At 38.2% G+C, this 18,323-nt stretch overlaps 1 protein-coding gene across 1 annotated transcript; it reads left to right on the top strand.

The window, feature by feature from the left end:
• Window positions 1-14,869: 14,869 nt before the first annotated feature.
• On the top strand, window positions 14,870-18,323 carry abrab (actin binding Rho activating protein b). Its single transcript, XM_035941997.2, has 2 exons — window positions 14,870-15,794; window positions 16,470-18,323. The coding sequence occupies exons 1-2, from the start codon at window positions 15,016-15,018 to the stop codon at window positions 16,951-16,953; spliced, it is 1,263 nt and encodes a 420-aa protein (XP_035797890.2). The 5' UTR covers window positions 14,870-15,015; the 3' UTR covers window positions 16,954-18,323.

Genomic DNA, 18,323 nt, shown 5'->3' with positions numbered 1-18,323 from the left:
CCTGCCTCAGAATCAACTCTTTAAAAGTTTACATGATAACATCTTCGTTTACTGTGTGTCTGAAGCTCGCTGGCTCAGGAAGACATGCGATAAATCGGAGATAAAGCAACTCTTCCGTCGTATTCAGGTCCAACCCAAGATAGTGCAGAGATAAAACTGTCCAGAGGTTCAGACGTTCCTTCATCAACTATCAGGAGCTGCAACGTCTCCTCGTGTTTCACTTTAACCCTCCTGTTGTCTTCATTTACAGGCACCAAAAAATATTGTTTCCTTGTCTGCAAAAAATCCAAAAATTCATCCAAAAAAATTCCTCAAATCTCTGAAAATTTGCAAAACCTTCGGGAAGAAAATTCCAATAATTCCTTACAAGTTTCCCTTAAAAGTTTTATTTTAAAAAAATCCCCCAAATTTGGCAAGAAAATTCTTGTAAATATTTTCCAAAAAGGAGTAAAAATTTTCCCCAAAAAATCCCAAAAATATCTAAAGTGATTCCATATATATCAGTAAAACTTCTAATATTTTCTTTCAGAACATTAACAAAAAAATCAACCAAAATCCAGCAAATTTTGCTGGATTTTGGTTGATTTTTATGTGAATGTGAAAGAAATTTTTTTTTTTTAGCATTTCTTTTTTTCCACCAAAAAATGTTCAAAAATTTTCCCAAAAAATGTTGTGAATGTGCTGCTCGTGTCCTTGGTGAAGGTTGAACGTTGAACAAAGATGTACATAACAAGTATGGAGACAGTCACAAACAGTTGCAAAACAATGGTAAAAACATGTAAAACAACTGCAAAAACAACACATCGACCACAAAGAGACAAAAAGACCTCAAAGACATGTAAAACAACCAAAAAGAGACACAAAACAACCACAAAAACATGCAAAACAAGCATAAAGAGACACAAAACAACTACAAAGAGACAAAATGACTACAAATAGACATAAAACGACCACAAACAGTTGCAAAACAATGGCAAAAAGATGTAAAACAACTGCAAAAAAATCCACAAAACAACCACAAAGACCCTGTCGGTGAGACCTTCAACAGTCCGTCACTGTGAGCTTCGTATCAAACAGCAGCTTCTAATTAAGTGTGACATCACCAGTAATTTGTACATGACATTAACTGAAACAACAACCTGAACAAACAGCTTCACTTTACCTCCGTTATTATAAGCGAGCACTAATTGAGTGATGTCAGTAGACGACGTTCACCCAAATCCAAAGCAGCTGTTAATCACCGCAAATGACAACGAGGCTAAACGCTCTCATGTGAAATAGAAGAAATAAAAGGTCCTGGACTCCCAGATCTAACGTGGTTTGTCACATGTTGGCTGAGAGGAAGTTTAGATTGAGTCTGGATGTAATGGAGACCACAAATCTGTCTGAAAGCACAACCACACCCCAAAGATCTGCTGGAAACCTCCATCTGTGGAACGACGGCTGTCAGAGGCGTGTCCTCGTGTCCATGTAGCGCTTGATATGAAAGACTCTTAATATCTGGACTGTATCTGTAATTTAATCGTCAGAAACAGCATTTCACATATCAACTCTGTCATTCTTCCAGGACTAATGATGTCACTTTGACCTTCATGTGTTTCTCATTACAGACATCGATAGTTTAATTCATCTACAGCGTCCATTTTCGATGTTTTTATGAAGCTTGAACTGCTCAGAATGAAGCTGGAGGATCTCAAACTGGAATTCTGCCTCATTGAGGTTCAACTCAGTGAAAGGACGTCGAAGATCCCACAAAGAGATGCGAAAGGACAGCAATGACACAACAAGGCTTATTTTTCCTTGGTTTCTTGTCATTATCTTAGGTTTTGTTTGGTTTATTTCCTGCTTTAATTTGACAAGATCCCTGTCCTCGTGTGTCTCCTTCAGTTTTACTTCTTCCCCCTGTCTATGTTTCCCTCCTGCTTTGATTTCCGTCATTACTTTCACTTCGTGCTCGTTTTCTACATTTCTTCTGTGTGTAAATGATCTTGTCTTCTATTGACTTCCTGTGACTTTTTGTTCACCTGTTGGACTTCCTGTTTGACTTCTAGTTCACTTTCCTGACCTCCTGTGTGACTTCCTGTTCACCTGCCTGACTTCCTATTAGACTTCCTGTTTGCCTTCTTGACTTCCTGTTTGAATTCTTGTTCATCTGTCCGACTTTCTGTAAATTTTTTGTTTACCTGTTTTACTTCCTGTTCCTGGAGCAGTTTGCAGCCGTGTGTGAAGAGGATTGGATCAGTACCTCCAAATCCGAGGCCGTGATTCTCTGCCGGAAACCGGTGGATTGCTCCCTCCTAATTGGGGGGGAGTTGCTACCCCAAGCAAAAGAGTTCAAGTATCTCGGGATCTTGTTCACGAGTGACGGGAAAATGGAGCAAGTGATGGACAAGCGGATTGGTACGGCATCAACAGTAATGAAGGTGTTGTACCGAACCATCGTCCATCTACATTCCAACCCTCACCTATGGTCGTGAGCTCTGGGTAGTGACCGAAAGAACAAGATTGCGGATACAAGCGGCTGCAGTGAGCTTCCTTCGCAGGGTGTCTGGGCTCAGCCTTAGAGATAGGGTGAGAAACTCTGACGTCCAGAGGGAGCTCGGAGTAGAACTGCTGCTCCTTCACCTCTAAAGGAACCAGTTGAGGTGGTTTGGACGTCTGATTCGGATGCCTCCAAGGAGACTTCCTATGGAGGTTTTCCAAACACGTCCACCTGAGAGGAGACCCTAGGGTAGACCCAGAACTCACTGGAGGGATTATATATCTCATCTGGCCTGGGAACACCTCGTGATCCTCCAGGAAGAGCTGGAAAGCGTTGCTGGGTGGAGGGATGTCTGGAATCACCTGCTTCATCTGCTGCCTCTGGGACCTGACCCTGGATAAATGGAAGAAAATGGATGGATGGATGGATGGATGGATGGATGGATGGATGGATGGATGGATGGATGGATGGACTTCCTGTTCATCTGTTCGATTTCCTGTTCGGCTTCTTGTTGACCTAGCTGACTTTCTTTTCTGACTTCCTGTTCATTTTCCCAACTTCCTGTTTACCTGCCTGACTTCTTCTTTGACTTACTGTTCATCTGCTTGACTTCCTGTCTGACTTCTTGTTCACCTGTTTGACTTCCTGTTTACCTTAATGACTTCCTGTTCACCTGCCTGCCTCTTAGACGTCCTCTTTACCTGTTTGACTTCTTGGTCACTTGCCTAACTTTCTCTTAGACTTCCTGTCCACTTACCTGACTTCCTGTCTGACTTCCTGTTTATCTTAATGACTTCCTGTGTAACTTCCTGTCCACCTGCCTAACTTTCTCTTAGACTTCCTGTCCACCTGCCTGACGTCCTCCTCGTGTCCATCATCTGTCTGTGGTTTGTATGTTTAGATTTTTTGAACCTTTCCGTTTTCTTGTGCTTTTGTTGTGTTTTTGGATTTTTGGTTCGTCTTTTCCACCTCTGTGTGTTTTGATTTATCTGGACTATAGTTTCTAATAGAAACAGGTATTTTCTTTTATTATTAAAGCTCACCTTCTCTTATTTAATACCATCATCTCTTAGAAGAAATCCCAACAGTTTTTCTTTCTACTTCTGTGACATTTTGTTTTATATAACTCAGTCTTAAACATCTTCAGTGTTACAAAAAGTTTTAAAAAGCTGCAGAACTTGGTCCTAAAACTAAACTTATACATTTAACAGAAGAAAATCATTCTGAAATTATTATAAAGTGTCTGTAGAATATATAATGAGTCTCTATAGAGCTGTTAAAGTTTTCATTACAGACTGAACACTGGATTTCTCAGTGTTACTTTGAATTTGTCAAACATTTTATCTCCATTTAAGTTAATGTATTTTGGACATTTCCATGTTGTCATATCTCAGATTTCCGCATTTTATCGGCATTGTTCTGACTTCATAGAATAGTTTCTGTTGGCACACGTTGAAATTAACAGATCTGATGTCCGACTGTGGAGAGCAAAAAGATTATTTTACTGGCAATTATAAAGTAATCTGGGTTGTATGAAGCTGGTTTGGAGCGCAGACTGGTGTGTTTAAGAAAATAAATGGAGTAGAATGAGAATGTAAACGTGTTGAGGTGAAAGATTCCCTCATGGAGAGAAACTGACCGACTGATTGATGGTCTGAGGGAGTCTGAGTGATGGTGGGAGAAAACAGACGAGGAATCAGAGAAACCTGCAGTACTATATATATATATATATATATATATATATATATATATATATATATATATATATATATATATATGTCAGAGTTTCATTCCATATATTCCGACTTTTTTTCCTACCGAGCCCCGGAAGGGACATGTCGGTATGGCGAAACGACAATAGAGGACACTCACCTGTACGAGAGTTTTATTGAGGTTTATTTTGAAATCGGCCTAAAACACAAAGACATTCAAGCAGTGCTTAACAAGAGGCACAGTTTTCACATAAACGATACTGCTTTTCGAGCAAGCTGGTTCCAGTGCAAGTTCGGAGCCAGTGTCTGACTGAGCACCAGTTCCTTGTGTTTCCACCAACTAACCACCGGCTCCTGGGGACGCAGCAGTTATCAGCCAAAACAATCCCGCTTTGACCGGCTGCATTCTGTGATTCCAGCCGGGGCCCTGAACGCAACAGTCGTGCTGGACTTGATGCACTACGAGTCTGCCATGCAGACCAGCGATCCTGATCCTGGTAAGTTTTATTTCTCCAACACCCTGCTGTTAGCCCGCTATGAATACACCAGCTACAGTAGTCCCACATTAATATTATGAAGGCTACACCAGCTAACGTGGTAGGACACAGCATCAGTGATCAGAGGTTGGTGTTGAACTGTTGTTTGCTAACCAGTTAGCCGCCGCTAAGCTAACAAACTATGGAACAATTCCTTATAAAACCTGAGAAAAGGAGCAGCAGTATTTCCTAACAAGACCTGTGTTCAAAACCTCCCACGTTGTTACACAACGACCCATTAATCATATATATACACACACACACACACACACACACACACACACACACACACACACACACACACACACACACGCATACATGCATACATACATTTTTTTAAAAAATGTTATTAAGGGATTTAAATACAGTAAAACAAAAATAATTTGCTGTCAGAGAATTGATTCCATTTGTAAAAATACAGACTTTTTTTCAGTCTTTAATAAACAGAATTTTTCTTCCAAATTATGGCAAATATCTATAAAATAATGTTGTTGTTAATAGATTTAAATTTAGTACACATAATTTCATCTTTTCATTTTTTTCCATGATTTTACTAGATATTACCAGTGATTTAACAAAACAGGGAAAATCTGTAAAATGACATTAAGTTGTTTTTTTTTTTAAAAAATGTTTAACTGATTATTTTTTACAGTGTTTGGCTGTTTTAATTCCCTCATGTGACATTTATTAATTTATTATGCTGGAAAATCTGAAGAAGAAACAAAAGAAAACCTGGGAAAGTATTTTGGATGTGAGAAAACGTGACACTCTGGATAAAGAGTCTATTTGAGGCTTTTGATTTCTCAGCTCGGTTTCCAGTGGAGCCGCTGTAAGAAGTGAGGATTGTGCGGTCGGTCGATGCTCTGGAGGCTGCTGCGGTCAGAAATAATGAAGTGTGAGAGCGAACAGGCCGATGCCAGCCAAAAGCAACATGTTTTCGCAAGATATCTGGTAACAAGAGCCTGTCGCAGGAATAACAGCTCGCAGGCTTCACCGGTGCTCTGAAATACACAGAAAGGAGCGGCAGGAATACTGAGAAAACCTGCCGGATTTATCATAATCTGCACATAAACATTTTATCACAATCTGCAGGGTTCACAGTCAGAGTCTCTGTATCAGAAAACTCACATTTATCTCTTATTTGTGCACCGAAACCTAAAAACAGAACTGCTGCTACAACTAAAGTCAACATTAAATACAGAGATATGTCTAATTCCTGCAGAAAGCACATTTATTTCCAATCTTAAGTGGGTTAATTTTACCTCAGAAAAGCATGCAAAGGGCCTTTTAACTCAAATACAAGGAGGATAAACTCACATATCTGGTTGCACATATGCTAATGTTCAGTTATGCTGGAGGGTCAACCATTGTGTGCCAAAACTCGACTATTTTAGCTGGTAGTTTGTGCAAACTGGAGCTGGATTCATGGTTGATTTTCACAGTTCATTGAGCTCATTATAATCCAAGTTCCTCTATTTCACAGAACAGATCAGCTGCAGCCACATCAGGGTCAATACATTTGGTTTTTGGGACCCGAAACTAAGTTTTTTTCAAATATTTTGGCAGAATTTTGAGAATTTCATGTTTTCAGACCAGAAAATAAACAAAAAACAACCTGTGAAGCCATTTTAATGGTTTAATATCTCCAATAATAAAACTCCAACAGACATTAAATGTGTTGAGGACTCAGACAAAATAGTTTCATCAGATCAGAATGATTGAATGCATCTAACAGAGGACATAGTTTAAATTATTGGATCTTGAAAATGGAAAAAAAAAAAAGGGCAAATTATTCAATCCAGGCTGGTTTAGTGTCTCCATAAAGTTCCTGTAAGTGTCTATATATGGATGGATCCATGTTTCTACTAAAATATAGTTGACATTTCACCAACTTTTGAGGCTCTAACATCAGTAGAATCTGAAATGAAGTATGACAATGTTCTAGTTTTTTTTATGATTTTAACTTGATCTCTGTCCAAAACCACCAACATTTTGTCCCAAACAACTGAAAATGTGTCCAAAATTACTTTAAACTTGTCTAAAAATGACTTAAAGCGTTACAAAATGTCAAAATAAACACTTATTGGCTCCTAAAAATAGAAGGAAAGTACAAAATGTTCAATCCATGCTGGTATAGCGTCTCCATAAAGTTCCTGTAAGTGTCTATATATGGATGGATCCATATTCATACTAAAATACAGTCTTTGGTCCACATTTCACCAACTTCTGAGGCTCTAACATCAGTAGAATCTGATGTGTGGTTCCAGTTTTTCCAAAATTTGTCCAGGTTGTCCCAAAACAACTAAAGACCTGTCCAAAATTAACAAAAGCTGCCTGTAATTTAGCAAAATGTGTCCAAAATGACTTGAAACATGTCCAAAGTTACTCAAAAATATCCAAAATTCATTAAAACCCTGTTTGAAAGGACTCAAAGGACTAAAATATAATCTCTGGTCGACATTTCACCAACTGTTGAGGCTCTAACATCAGTAGAATCTGATGTGTGGAAAGTTTGACCAGACAGGGTTCCAGTTTTTGGATATTTAGATGAAATGTCGATGTGGATTCATTGGTAGGAACCAGAACCTGGTGTTCATAGAGGTCTAGATGTTCATAGAGGTCTAGGTGTTCATAGAGGTCTAGATGTTCATAGAGGTCTAGATGTTGGTGTTCATAGAGGTCTAGATGTTCATAGAGGTCTAGATGTTCATAGAGGTCTAGATGTTCATAGAGGTCTAGATGTTCATAGAGGTCTAGATGTTTATAGAGGTCTAGGTGTTCATCGAGGTCTAGATGTTCATAGAGGTCTAGATGTTCATAGAGGTCTAGATGTTCATAGAGGTCTAGATGTTCATAGAGGTCTATATGTTCATAGAGGTCTAGATGTTGATGTTCATAGAGGTCTATATGTTCATAGAGGTCTAGATGTTCATAGAGGTCTAGATGTTCATAGAGGTCTAGATGTTGGTGTTAGATGTACAGAGTTGTGTCTCGGTGTTTGTTCGTGTCTCTTTCAGAAAATTTTGTCTCTGGTCATTTTGTGTCTCGTTTTTCATGTTTTGTGTCTTATTTCTGTTGATTTTTTTTCGTTTTGTGCCTTTATTCACAACTTTTTTGCCATTTCATGTCAGCTTTGTCTCATTCTGTGTCTCATTGTGGTCATTTTCAGTCTCATTTTTCTTATTTTCTATCTCATATGCCTCATTTAAACCCCGAAAATGGCTTCACAGATGTTTTTCTAAGGATGAATAGAAGGTCTGAAAACATGAAACTCAAAATTTCCCCAAAACATCTCACAGAACTGAACAAATAAGTAAACAGCGCTATTATCTGACCTACATCTCAGCATGTAGGAAATAAACTACGATCTCGATTGCATCAGTAAGTTGAATGAAGCAGCTGGTTGTTTCTCATCTGAAGACTTTAATATTTTAATTTCCAGACCAATAAACAGAGTGAAAACAAATCCTGCAGAATCTCCTGACTGAAGCAGCTGCATGAACGTGTTCTGGCACAGGAAGAATAAACCAGCATGGAATCCACTGAAGCTTCCTGCAGACGAGGCTGGATGTTATTGTTCTGTTCAGCCTCTTAGTTCTGATAAATAAAGATGGAGAGACGGTAAATTAAAGTGAGTCCAGCAGAGGGAAGCTGCTGGAGACGAATCCGTCCATTAGGAGGCCTCTGGTTTGGATTTAAAAGGCAGAGATTCATATGAAGAAGAAGAAGAAATGTGATAAAAGAGAAAACAGGAGCTTTTAAATGAGACGTCTGAGTGTCACTGATCAATGATTATGGCTTTAAAGGACGTCAGGAACCTGGTAGTCGGTTTATAAAAGATGGATGTTTGTAGTTTTGTGGACTTTTTTTCTAATTTCTGTTGTATTTTTAAAATAATTTTGTTTTATAATGTCTTGTTGTCATTGCACAGCCTGGAGAACTGTCGACTTTGCATTTTATTGCACTAAAAGTATGAATATCCTCTTGAATCACTTCTTTTTTTCATCTACAGCTCTTCGTAAACAATCAAAGTTTGCTCCTATACAACCAAAAGGAATTATCACAATTTTAATTTCACTTCCGACTTTTTTCCCTGATGGAAGGTGATGTCACAAGATGCATTCAAAGTTGAAAATATGTCTGTTTTTACTGTTGCTGGCTGATAATAGTCACCATTTTGGCTTTTTTTTTTTTTTTTTTTAACGTTAAGTCATCTTTTAAACCTGCTGGTTTTGGGGTTCAGAGTGTTTATTTTACATGCTAACATTTGCTTCTATGTGTAGTTTGCCTGTTGAGCTCCAACTATTACACAGTTAACTGTCAACTGCTGACTTCTACAATGACTTCAATCATTATTGGAGTTTTGGGGGATTTTTTGGGGAAAAAAGTGTAAATTCTCTCCATCCATGTAGATTAATCATGCCTGATGTATTGTCTGAGGAGGAAAATTATTATTATAGAATTATCTGAATTATTTACAATTATTAGAATTAGAATTATTATTTGCATTATTAGAATTATTTGAATTAGAATTGTTATTAAAATTATTATTGAAAATATTATTATATTTTTAGCCTTATTGTATTTTTTGTAAATCTTAAAGGAACTCTTGAATCTTGGAGGACCAGTTTTAAGCAGCAAGTTTGGCATTTATCTGTCACCATGTTGAAATGATGAGAATAAGAACCCTGCATCGTCATGCATTCTCTTCTAAATGGGACCATAATTTACAACATGAACATCATGCTGTTATCAAAAAGTCTTGAAACAAGCAAATGTGTTCATAAACTACTTGAAATTTTATGTTTAAATACATATGAGACAAAAATAAGATACGAGATGACAAAAAATGAGAAAAATGAGACAAAACTGACATGAAATGACAGAATGGATACAAAATAAAAGCAAAAAGCTGAAACAAATCAACAGAAATGAGACTCAAAACACAAAAAGGAGAAATAAAATGACCACAGAGAGACAAAATGTTTTAAAAGAAACACAACTCTGCACATCTGAAATCAACACCTAGACCTCTAACCTTGTCTGGTCAAACTTTCCTCACATCAGATTCTACTGATGTTAGAGCCTCGAAAGTTGGTGAAATGTTGACCAAAGACTGTATTTTAGGAGGAATATGGATCCATGCAGATAAATACACTTAAAAGGAACTTTATGGAGACACGATACCAGCCTGGTTTGAAGATTTTTGCACTGTTTTCCATTTTCAATAATTCAAACTGTGTCCTCTGTTGGATCCATTCAATCATTCAGATCTGATGAAATTATTCTGTCTGAGTCTTCAATCCATTTTATGGCTGCTGGAGTTTTATTTTTGGAGATGTTGAACCTTTAAATGGCTTTAAAGGTGTACCTTGAAGGTGAAAACACAAAATCTGCAGGAAAGAAGATTATAAATGTGTCCAAAAGACAGAAGTGATGAGGAGAAAAGGCCAAACCCACCTTCTGACCTGGACTTTTATACAATCTGTTTGGTTCTTCCACCCTTCTTTAACATTCAAACTATGTTCAAGAACAACAAAGCTGTCAGTTTATAGCCTGAGGTCGTCGCTGATGGATTCCTCTGCAGTTACTGAACATTTATTCAGATGTGAAGCCAAATAAAACCGCCTGAGAACAAACTGCAGCAGGAAACTCAGCTTCAGTTTAACTCTAATCATTTAATGCAGGAAATCTGGTTTCATACCTGCAGCATTCATCTGTTCAGAGACAAAAAGAGCTCATGTGTTGCTATTTAGAAAGAAATCCTGCTGTTTTTCATGCATTATATCAGAAAATACTGTTTTTAGCTGCACTATTTTATCCATATTACCACAGAAAACTGCAGATTATAGCAGCTTTAATTCAACATACAGCGCATTTATCAATAGAAAGGTTTATTCTGAGTGAAAATACTGAATAAAGAGTTTAGAAATCAGTTTCCTGCTGCTGAATCCTCCACTGCTGGAGTCACAGCGCCCTCCGCTGGTCCACCACCAGCCTCACATTCACCCCACATGGTTAAAAAAACTTCACTTTTTGTCATGCAGTTCATCAAGAACAGACATTTTTTTGAAAATGTAAGACCCTACAGTGGTATTTATGATGCAAATTTACCTGAACAGTTCAAAAATTCTGGTAAAAACCCAACAAAAATGTATAAAATACTGATTCTTTATGTCCAGATGAGGTGTAAAGTTGACTTATTTTGCATTTAACATTAAAATTAATACTATTTTCTTTCACTTTTGCAAGTTTAAATACAATAAAGATATTAATAATGCCACTTTTTTGCAGTATGAAGCCTGATTATTTGCATTAGAACAATATTCAACCATATTTAGGATGAGAAAAGGATAAAATAAAACTTAAATATTACTGAAAGAAATTCAATTGCAAGATATTACTCAGAAAAAACTAAATTATATAATAAATGCAGTTCCTTTTTATTAGTCATTTCCAGTTTAAAACCAGAAAATGTGCTGTAGTTGAAGGAATTGTTGTATTCTTATGAGATGATGAGGATTTTCTTATTTTACAGTAGATTTTGGTGTCTGAGCTGCTGGAATATTTACATTTTTTCTTTTACAGTGCAGATATAAATTAGAATATCATATTTTTAAAGGGTTTGTCTTTTGTTTAGGGACGATTTGCTGCTTGTACTTTCAATTTCTGACACTTCTTGTTATTTTGACCTCAAGAAAAGAGAATTTCCTCCATCACTGACATTTTTTAACCATCTGACTCAACAGAAGTGTGAAATATCCTCTATCCATGCTGGGAAAATGCAAACTTCAGGAAAAATCCACATTTTTCTGCAGAAAAGAAACCCAGTTTGAGTGTTTACTTGCATAACGTTCATTAAGTTCGTGTGATTAGAAAACAAGGAAGTCATGTGGATCTGGTTGCATCAGAGATTCTGAACACACCTGCAGCTAAAAATGACAGAAGGAAGCTGACGGGACTTTTTAAATGTCTCTTTACTGTGTGGGAATCTGAACAATCAGGAAACACTCTGACAGCAGGAAGCTCTAAAATAAAATACCGGTGGTTGAAAGAAATGACAGATATGACGGAAACAATAAACACATTTACATTTGTGACTACTGTTCTACACGCAGCAGTAGTTCTAAGATAACTCCATTAAAAACCCATCAGACTCCTTTTAATCTCCAGTAACTTTATCAATGATCAGAGTTCTACCTTCATCCTGTGAATATTTCCAGAGTTCCAGGTCCTTCAAGTCCATAGAGGTGGATCCAGATTTATCACTTTTTAATGGACTTTTTCCATCATTTCTCAGAATTTCATCAGTCCAGCAGATAGACGGATGGCAAAACTACCCCAAAGATTCAAATTTGTCACAAAAACATACAAAATCACCACAAAAAAAGCCAAAATTATCACAAAAAGACACAGAACCAGCCCCAGAAGAGCTAAAGCTATTCTGAAAAGTTCAAATTTGTCAGCAAAAGCATCACCACAAAACAGGTGAAAAACTCAAAATGGTCAAAAACCAAAAAAAGCAAAATCACCACAAAATGGACCAAAATTACCACAAAGAGACACAAAATCACCACAAAATAGCTGAACATCTCAAAATCGTCACAAAAAACTTCCAAATCACTGAGGAAAATGCTTCATATTTATCCCCTTTCGATAGAGTTTTTCCATGACTTGTGGCCATTTTGCGTCTTTCAGAGGCAATTTCATCTCTTTTTGTGGTAATTTTTCAGCTTTTCAGTTACTGTAGTGTCAGTTTTTACCAGAACTCAGATGTGTTTTTCCTCCTAAATCTCATGGTTCTATCTGCTGGACTGATGAAGTTCTGAGGCTCAGAAATGATGGAAAAAGTCCATTAAAAAGTGGTAAATCTGGATCCACCTCTATGGACTTCAAGGACCTGGAACTCTGGAAATATTCACAGGATGAAGGTAGAACTCTGATCATTAAATAAAGTAATATTCATCTAATTTTCTTCTCAGAGTGCAGTGCTCCTGTTTGTCCTGCTGGTGGCGCTGCGTCCTCCTCTCAGCATAAACCGGTTTCTTCTACTGGCTGCTTTCAGTCCTGATGCTGTGACTCATTTTTCTCTGACTGACTGCAGCAGCTGATTCTATTTATAAAGATCCTCCTGCAAACATGAGAAATGAAAACACACAAAGTGCTTTAAGAGTCGCTACATAAACGCAGAACTCAACACCGTGTTGGAGTTCCGTTAAGAGTCTGTATGCCACAAAACAAACCGCTGAGGACTTAAATAACTGAGCTCAGATCGAAACTAAAGCTGCAGGTTTAACTTTATGTTTCTCTGTTTAGGTCCTCAGCTGAACATTAAAGGCTTCTATCTGAGAAAATCTCATTTCTATCATAATGCATGATATAAAATATGATAATTTTGACATGGGAAGGGAAGAATACAGTGGCAGATTCAGAGTCAAGTTATTAAATTAAAAAAATTTTATAGTACAGAAATAAGACTAAGACCCTAAAATGTTATTTATGATGTGAATTTAGCTGAATAATTAAAATATTTGGATTCAAATTCAACACATTTTTAAAAAAAATATATAATGTATAGTGCCTCACACTGTTTCTTTTTTCTGATTATGCATTCAATCTATAAATTAATACTTTTTTCCAGATTTTTTTCCAGTTATTTTGAATTTTCACAAAGCAAGAACAATCTGTAAATTTACTTTTAAAGAAATTAATCCATAATACCAGAATTTTTCTCTCAAATAGCTTCATTATTAGTAAATACATGTCAAGTTATTGTATTTTTTTCTGCTTTAAATGCAGTAAAATTAACCTATTATAGTTCTTACCTTTGTTATGAAGCCTGATTATTTGTACTATAAAAATATTCAATCATATTCAGTTTAGACAAACTTTTTTCATCTTAAAGGAAATTCTTTTTCCAGATTTTACTAAAGAAAATGGTGTAATGTTGCAGTTCTTAAATGTACAAATATACTTCAATAAGCATTTAAAAAGCCAAAACAAATGCATCAAGTAAAATTAATTTACTTTAGCTATGAGGAATTATTGAACGATTATTTTCTTTTATTGTGTAGTTGTTGGGGTTTTTTTTGGCTGGAATATATAATGATAATAATAGAAATAATTGTGATAATAATAAATAATAGTAATAATAACAAAGTAATAAATAAATAAGTATATAAATAAATAAATAAATAAATAAAATTACAATGTAGCTGTGGCCCAAAAAAACTACTTTAGAATACAACTATTAGTAGTATTAGTAATAGCATTAATAATATTAATGCCATTAATAATAATAAACTGCTATATTCCAGCAGCTGTGGCCCAAAAAGTATTTATCTTGTTTAATTTTTTATTTTAGAATTGCTATTATTGTTATTATTGTTAATAATAATAATAATAATAATAATAATAATAATAATAATAATAATAATACGCATCTGAGTTAAGGATGCATAAGTTATATTCCAGCAGCCTTGGCACAATTTTTAAAATAAATTATTTATAATTATTATTATTATTATTATTATTATTATTATTATTATTATTATTATTATTATTATTATTATTATTATTATTATTATTATTTTGTTTTGCGGTTTAGGTGCATTTTATAGGTTGTGCTTTCAACTAAATAAAATCTTAAAATTAATCATTATTATTGATTATTTTTTACTTAAATACAAAATATGAGTACTTCTTCCACCACTATGTATTATTATTGATTATTTTACTAGAAGCCAGAATGTTGATCCACAATGACGAGATGGTATTTAATGGAAATGTAAAAATATAATAACTGCACAATTCAAAAACAAAAAGCTGGTCAAACTGTTTAATATCCAGAAACATGAAGTTGATTTAAGCAGAAACTGCAAAACTGCCAGTTAAGGAAGCTGGAATGAACTACTAGTTTTTAAGTTTTAAGATCATGTGTCTTTATGTTGCAGCTCTTCTAACTTGTCAGCAGTTTTTGTTGCATTTAGCTTCAGATTATAAACAGTTGAATCTATGAATGGCTGTAAACACTCCTCCTGTGTTCTTATTTTCCCTGTAAATGTGTCTGAGCTCCTTCTCGCTGCCGTCCACCTCCAGTTACAAACGGCTCTGTGGTGAAACTCGAGTGCTTCGGGCTGACGGCTGTCGCAGAAAGACGATCGGCTCGGGATGACTCGAATACTTTCCACGTGCCGCTCGGGTTTGTTCTGTTTCAGAGCTGCAGGCTTGAAGGCAGGAAGCGGCTCAAAAGATGAGCTGGTTGTGGTCAATCTGACGGATCAAGATGTCGGAGAAGCAGGTCAGGAAGGCGTCCGCCAACAAGAACATCAAGAAGCTGAGGGCCATCAGCGCCGTCTGCAGCCTGACCAGCAGCTGGCAGCAGTGGGTGTCGGACAACGAGACCAAGCAGGCCAGCGAGCCCAGCGGCTGGTCGCCTGCTTCCCTGGGAGGACCAGAGGAGAAGCCCAAGAAGACCTGGGTCCCCAAGAAACCTCCTGCAGAAGCTCCCAAAGAGGCCCCAACTGCTGAGGAGGCCAAAGCTGAGCCTCCGTCTCGCATCAAGACCAAGCAGGTGGTGAAGACGGTGACCAGCGGCGTCCAGGAGAAGAGCGCCGGCGTCGGACTGCTGACCGAGAAGATCCAGAAGGAACGCCCGCCGTCCGGAGAGGAGATCGACAAGCTGCTGAAGAAGAAGAGCTCTCCAACGAGGAGGAGGAAGTGTTCCAACATGGTGTCGTCTCTGACCAAGAGCTGGAAGCAGGTGGAGACCGAGCAGAAGGTTGGAAAAGATGGAGGAAGAACCAGCAGGACGGAGGATGAAAGATCTGGAGGAAGAACCAGCAGGATGGAGGATGAAAGATCTGGAGGAGGAAGAACCAGCAGGACAGAGGATGAAAGATCTGGAGGAGGAAGAACCAGCAGGACGGAGGATGGAGGATGGATGGAGGTGGAGAAGAAGCTGGACGTGGCGGACAAACTAAAGACGAACTTTAATAAAGAAGAAGAAGAGATGAGCTCTGAAGAAGAATCTGCAGTGAGGATAAAAAGACCTTCAGCTCCAGTGTGAGTAGAGATGATTTCATCTGGAAAATCCTTAAAACTTCCTTAACCCTCCTGTTGTCTTCATTTACAGGCACCAAAAAATATTGTTTCCTTGTCTGAAAAAAATCCCAAAATTTAGCAAAAAAATTCCCCAAATTTTTGAAAATTTGCAAAAACCTTCAGGAAGAAAATTCCAATAATTCCTTAAAAGTTTCCCTTAAAAGTAAGATTTTTTTTTTTAAAATCCCTCAAATTTGGCAAGAAAATTCTTGTAAATATTTTCCAAAAACGAGTAAAAATCTTACAAAAAATTCTAAAAATATCTAAAATGAATTAGTAAAATTTCTAATATTTAAAAACATTCACAAAAAAACAACCAAAATCCAGCGAAATTTGCTGGATTCTGTGTTGTTGAAATTGAGTTTGTTTTTCTTAATTTCAGGTTGTTCCTGGTGTTTTGTAAAAAGAGAATTCTATAAATGTGAACATTTTTGCACTAAAACAAAGGAAATACTTAGCGTTGTGGTTATTTATAGATCATTAGCTGTGGTTATACATGTCCAGTTTGACACCTCTGATCTAAACATTGCCTTCTTTCTGAACTTCTCTTTGCTCCTGCAGGTTCAGATACCGACGCTCTTGTTCGTCTAATTTCATTTCTGTTTACATGTAACCTGATCCGTTTCTGCCTCGCAGGTACAAAAAGGAGGCCGAGGATGCCAACAGGATCAACGCTCTCTCCAAGAAGTTCAGCGCCGTGGGGAACCTGAAGAGCCGCTGGCAGACCTGGGCCTCGGAGCACTCGGTGGGCCAGAAGCTGAACCCGTTCAGCGAGTACTTCGACTACAACTACTCCATGTCTCTGAGGCTGCAGAAGGGCCAGGACGGCTACGGTCGGCCCAAAGAGGGAACCAGGACGGCAGAACGGGCCAAACGGGCCGAGCAGCACATCCACCGGGAGATCGACGACATGTGCTACGTGATCAGGACCATGGCCGACCCGGATCCGGACGGCAAGACGAGGGTCACCTTCGGCCAGCTGTTTGACAGGTACGTCCGGATCTCCGACAAGGTGGTGGGGATCCTGATGAGAGCCCGGAAACACGGGAAGGTGGCGTTCGAAGGAGAGATGCTGTGGCAGGGTCAGGACGATGCCGTCACCATCACTCTGCTGGTGTAGGAGCCACACCTGGACTCACCTGGATCCTCACAGCTGATTGGACGACGCTCAGGAATCCTCACAGCTGACTGGACGACGCTCAGGAATCCTCACAGCTGATTGGACGACACTCAGGAATCCTCACAGCTGATTGGACGACACTCAGGAATCCTCGTAGCTGATTGGACGACACTCAGGAATCCTCACAGCTGATTGGACGACACAGCTGGACTTGTACACCTGGAATCCTCTAAGAGCTGATTGGACGACACTCAGGAATCCTCACAGCTGATTGGAAGACACTCAGGAATCCTCACAGCTGATTGGACGACACTCAGGAATCCTCACAGCTGATTGGACGACACTCAGGAATCCTCACAGCTGATTGGAAGACACTCAGGAATCCTCATAGCTGATTGGACGACACTCAGGAATCCTCACAGCTGATTGGACGACACTCAGGAATCCTCACAGCTGATTGGACGACACTCAGGAATCCTCATAGCTGATTGGACGACACTCAGGAATCCTCACAGCTGATTGGACGACACTCAGGAATCCTCACAGCTGATTGGACGGCACTCAGGAATCCTCACAGCTGATTGGACGACACAGCTGGACTTGTACACCTGGAATCCTCTTAGAGCTGACTGGATGACACTTGGGAACCTGTACACTTATAATCCTCTTACAGTTGATTGGACAAAACTCTGGAATCCTCACAGCTGATTGGACGGCACTCTGAAACCTGTAAATCACCTGTAATGATCTCACACCTGATTGGACGACACTGGAACCTGTGAAATCATCTCAGATCTTCTCACACCCGATTGGGCGATGTTCTGGAATCCTCACAGCTGATTGGACGATACTCTGGAGCCTGTAAATGACCTGAAACACCACCAGAGGGTTTTAGTTTGACCTGAGAGTCTCCAGTTGAAGAACATCATCAGAACTTGGAGTCTTTGTTTAGAATCCAGAGAATATTTTGCTGCTAGTTCTGTAGATACTTGAAGATTGTTTCTTTGTGTCGTGGATGTTTGAATTCAGCGTTTTGAGACTTTGAAGCTGCAGAGATAAAGTTCCTGCTTCAGGCTCCTTCAGTTTCCCTTCAGTTTGCAGATTTTCAGAAGTGTCTCTTTGGCACTTTTCTTTATGGCTTCTGTTAATGAGATCCTTGACTACGTGTTAATGTACCAAATAACCAGCAGCCTGCAGGATTCTGCAGGACAGTAACTCAGACGGGGAATCGGTTTCACTGCCTGAATATCTGCAGTTCAGCGTTCATTAAACTGCAGCAGCGCTTTAAAACACTGAAGCTGTTTGAATGTAAAGAATGGTGGAAAAAGAGTTTTCTTTTCCAAATAAATGTTTGAATATTTGAAGATTGA

Source organism: Amphiprion ocellaris, chromosome 15 (genome assembly GCF_022539595.1).
Source record: "Amphiprion ocellaris isolate individual 3 ecotype Okinawa chromosome 15, ASM2253959v1, whole genome shotgun sequence".
Classification (NCBI taxonomy): domain Eukaryota; kingdom Metazoa; phylum Chordata; class Actinopteri; family Pomacentridae; genus Amphiprion; species Amphiprion ocellaris.
Note: the sequence above shows the minus strand (reverse complement) of the source record. Positions and strands in the feature narration are given on the sequence as shown.

Coding starts and splice junctions, on each gene's coding strand:
- abrab (XM_035941997.2), top strand. CDS start 15,016: ATGTCGGAGAAGCAGGTCAGGAAGGCGTCCGCCAACAAGAACATCAAG. Junction 15,795..16,469: donor AAAAGACCTTCAGCTCCAGT/GTGAGTAGAGAT, acceptor TCTGCCTCGCAG/GTACAAAAAGGAGGCCGAGG.